At 46.5% G+C, this 4,203-nt stretch overlaps 1 protein-coding gene across 1 annotated transcript in view; it reads left to right on the top strand.

The window, feature by feature from the left end:
* Window positions 1–1,473: 1,473 nt before the first annotated feature.
* LOC104275731 (peroxidasin homolog) overlaps window positions 1,474–4,203 on the top strand; it is a gene marked incomplete at its 5' end in the record, with an annotated part of 23,797 nt that continues 21,067 nt past the window's right edge. Inside the window, 2 exons of the mRNA XM_009871772.1 lie at window positions 1,474–1,545; window positions 1,792–1,863. Coding sequence (XP_009870074.1) covers window positions 1,474–1,545; window positions 1,792–1,863 — 144 coding nt within the window. The remainder of the gene's footprint in view (window positions 1,546–1,791; window positions 1,864–4,203) is intronic.

Below are 4,203 nucleotides of genomic sequence, written 5' to 3'. Positions count from 1 at the left end.
GTGACCCTGCCATAACATATGTCTCTGGCACCTTTTATCCTTGCATCCCTGAAGCGTTTGATTCTATCTTCGTCTTCTTTTCCCATGTTTTTGTGGGTTTTTTTTCCGTTTCTCCCCATCTCTTTGTCTTTTCTCTCCATCCTTGAGCTGCACAAACTGTTCTCCTGAGGAAGGGACCTTTGCCTGCTGTGGCTGACGCGCTCCCTGCTCTGTTTTGTCCGGGAAAGTTGGGCAGAAAATTGGACTTTAGTGCTGGGAGAGTGCTGAAGTGTCTTCTCACCTGCTCTTTGGTGGCAGATTGTTTCTGAGGAGCAGAGCTATCACAAAAAGGAGCTTGTAAAATAGATAATCCAATGCACGTGTTGAATTGGAGACAACATTGTGAGGTCTGGCTGCTTGCAGAGGGAATAGCGGGTTTTCCTACAATGCTAGAAAAATCTTTGCAGTACACAGCTCTCCTCTCCATCTGCATCTCCACGTACAAACTTAAAAAATAAGTGTAGCTGGTGAAATCCTGAGCTATTCAGCTCTAAGCTGCACCAGCTCTGAACGTCGGCAGGATACCGTGGCGAACGACTCTCAGGAGTGCGGTTGGGCAGCCACGATGACTAGTTAAACATCATATATTAAAAAGCTATTTCTAAGTGATTTATTTTGTTTTCACGGCGTTGGGCTTGGCAGTGGCTGCAGAAGAGGATCTTTTTGTAGCGTTCGGCGGTGCGGTTGCAGCCCTTGCGCACGGGGTGGTTGTTTCAAGGCTGAGCTGGTTTTCTGGTCGTTGGCACAGGCCAGCATTTCCCTGCACGGTCATGGCAACTGCACACACGAGTTGGAGGTCGCCTGCCGGCACGATGTTGTCCATAGGTTTTGTGTTAAAATCTGGCGCAAGGTTCTCTGGATAGCAAGAGGCTGTCTCTGAACAGCCTCAGGAGTCAGCTATGTGTTTATTTATTTTTCATTTGCACATGTTTGTATACAAAGTGATTAGAACAAAGCATTGCCCTGCTGTAACTGCTGGAACACTGCTGGCAACTGGTGTTTTAAACTGTGTTTGTGCTCTAACAAACTGGCTCCGCACGCCCCTGCTCGCACATTGTCGACCACAGCCACGCACCTTCAAAAACCATCGCGGCTGTACAAGAGCAGCGGCAATAATTTAATTTCTCCCTCCCCTTCCTCCTGCCTGTCTCCCTTCCCCTCATCCCATTTCTGGCCAAAAGTGTAACTTTGGGATGAACATCATTGTGGCAAAAAAAGTGAAGAAAAGACTTTGGACATTGTTTTTGGGTGAAAAACCTTCTAATAGACTTTCCTGATGTGAGTATACAAGCTTTGATCTGCTAACCTTTAAATCTTAAACTCTGGGACACATGGGTTCAAGATTTTTTTAGTGGGCATCCTGGAAAACAAAGTGCCACAAGTCTCATGCATGCTGAATTCTCCAGTTGTGTTTTTCTTTCTTGGTTTGAACAGGCTGCTGAACAACAATCAGATAAAACAAATTGTGAGGAGATCCTTTGAAGATCTGGAGAACCTGAAATACCTGTGAGTTGGTAGCTCAGTAATTTCTTAACCTCTTGAAATTTAACAGCCTACTTCTAATGTTTGCCAGTCAAACATTTAGTATGTTTGCTCACAAGTTTTGGATATTAATGTCACAGCTATAATGCATTGCCCTTGAATGCAACGAGCAAGCTCTGCTTTGAGGTTCATAGCTGCTTTCTATGTCTTTTGGAAACACAACTGCTGGTCAGTTATCCTAATGCTTTTTCCTTTCTCTCCTTTTGAAAGCTACCTTTATAAAAATGAAATTCAGAGCATCCAGCAACACGCCTTCAACGGGCTTCGATCTCTGGAGCAGCTGTGAGTACAAACGAGCCTTGTGTGTTGCAGCGTGTGATGTGTGTAAGAGCTGATTTCTTGGCTCCTCTAACCCAAGGGCTGTGTTTCCAGTAGTAGCAAGTACCAGACACTTAACAAGGAGTAGGATGAGGCTTCTACTGTTTTATCATCCAGCTCTGCAAGACTGCACTGGCTTCATCTGAGAACAGCCGGTCCCAGCACTGATACTGGTTAGATAGTGCTGAGATCTCTTCTTATTGCTGTCTCATGTATTTTGCTCCTGACCCTAAACTTCTGGAGCATAAGAAGAGCCCAGCTGTGCTTCTGATTCCCTTGATGCCCAAGGGCCTTTCGATGGGAGGAGTTGGGGGTCTGGCTTGAAGCAGAAGGATGCTGACCTGCTGTGTTCATGCCATTCCTGGAGCAGTGAGCAGGATCTGGCCCTTTGCTTCAAATGAGGGTGCTGGCTGAGTTTCTCTCTTATCCAAACCTGTGCTGAGAACCAAAGGGTGAAGTGCAAGGTGAGAGCTGGGGCAGTGAGGTATTTGTGGGAGCGATGGGGGTGCTCGCATGCTGTGAAGCGTCTGGAAATTGCATTGGAGGAGGAAGATGCTGGATCCAAACAAACCAAGTAATGACCTTCCCTCCAAGCTGCCTGGTGCTCTGGGCTGAAAGGAGCCTCCTGTGTTTTCCTGGCAGCTGGAGCCCATCACAGTGGCAGTCCTTATTCGCTCCCCTTCTGTGTATGGCAAATCCGTGGTGTTTATTCAACCAAAGAAGTTTTGGGTTTTGACTCTTAGTGCTCCACGCTCAAGGTGAGATGAGAAGACTGAGGTCTCACCCTTCTAAAGTGTCTTGCTGAACTGGGACTGGATTTTTCATGCCAGGGGTGGAGGATATATTGTGCATGTATGTGTAAGTACAGAGTGTGAGAGTGGATATTTGAACCATAAGAAATATTTACATTATTGGAGAACAGGGACCAAAGGCGAAACCCTTCTAATTCATGGATTGTCCCTAAGGGAGCATTTATAGGCCTGCAGTGTAACTAAGGATTCTGCTGTAAAAGGGATAGGATCCAGCTTGTTCTCCAGGCTGACTGCAGCAGTGGACTGAGTATTGAGGCAAGCTTAATACTAGGTGTGCTTCCAACCCTGTGTACAACATGGTTTTTCATCAGCCACCTCGGCAAGGATGCCTGGGAGAAAACATAGGAAGCAGATACCAGCTCAGCTTGCTTAGAGAGGAGATGATGTTGGCCACGGTGATCTTTTACCAATGAGCTTTCCAAACTTGATGTCACAAATAAAAGAAAAGAAAAAAAAAGCCAACAAAACCAACAAACAATCTGCTGAATGTCCCATCTGTTTTCAATCTCAGGCAGGCGTAGTTCCAAAGCAATTAGCTTTGCTCAAATCCTACCCCGTTTTCCTGTACCCCACAAGCCAGCTTTTCAAGAAAAAGTCTAACCCTATTGATGGACAGGATCAGATGCTTTCCTCAAGGTCCAAAGCAATGACAGCAGACATCTGAGACTTATTAAAATACGTACGTCTCTCCACTGCAGAATCTGAGTCACTGTCTCCTGGTTTGCGCTCTGATATTGGAGCATTTATCAGGAATCCTTCCATTACAAATCAAACAGCCATGTGGTGGCTGCGGCAATTATTTCTCGACGCAGTCAGCTCTAACAGCAGAATGAGTATTTGTGGACCCGTGATTAATCAGTGTCCTCTGTGAAATTCATGCCTGTGTAAAAATAAAGGGGAAGAGTTGGGGCAACTTTGAAAGTGCATGAGAATGTGTCGAAAGTTTGGGAACATGTCAGTGAGTGTCCTAGGGGGTCCTGGGTATTGTGGCGCATTGCTCTGCAGAGCCTGGGTTTTCTTTGCTTATGGCAAGGGGTGACCTGGGGCAGTGCAGAGGGTCTTCCGGGCCTCTGGAATAGCAAATCACAGATTTTAGCAGAACTAAACCCCTCAATCTGCATTAGCAAGAACTGGGCTGCTCATGTTAAAGTGCCATTTAGATCCAAGTGTCTCAGCTGACTGCACCACCTCTGTCATTGGAGACTGTGCCTTCCCTCTGCAGAAACAGAATAGCCTGACGGCAGCTGTTTCCAGATGTTCCTGCTCTTGTTGGGTGGATGCACGTGCTGGGAGCCCCTGTTAGAATCCCAGACAAATGCAGGCTGATGGACGCCATTGGATGTCTCCAGTCCCACCTTGGGTAACGAGCAGGTTGCTCATGGCCTTTTTCTACAAAATAATTCTCAGCAAACTCACGATCCTATTCAAGAATGTTGCAGTTCCTAGGCTGAGAAGAAGTGCCTTGCAATAAGGCTGTTTCCCCTGCCCCAAC

The sequence above is a fragment of the Apaloderma vittatum genome, unplaced genomic scaffold (genome assembly GCF_000703405.1).
Source record: "Apaloderma vittatum isolate BGI_N311 unplaced genomic scaffold, ASM70340v1 scaffold30280, whole genome shotgun sequence".
NCBI lineage: Eukaryota > Metazoa > Chordata > Aves > Trogoniformes > Trogonidae > Apaloderma > Apaloderma vittatum.
The sequence above is the reverse complement of the archived record's forward strand: the minus strand, read 5'-3'. Positions and strand labels throughout refer to the sequence as shown.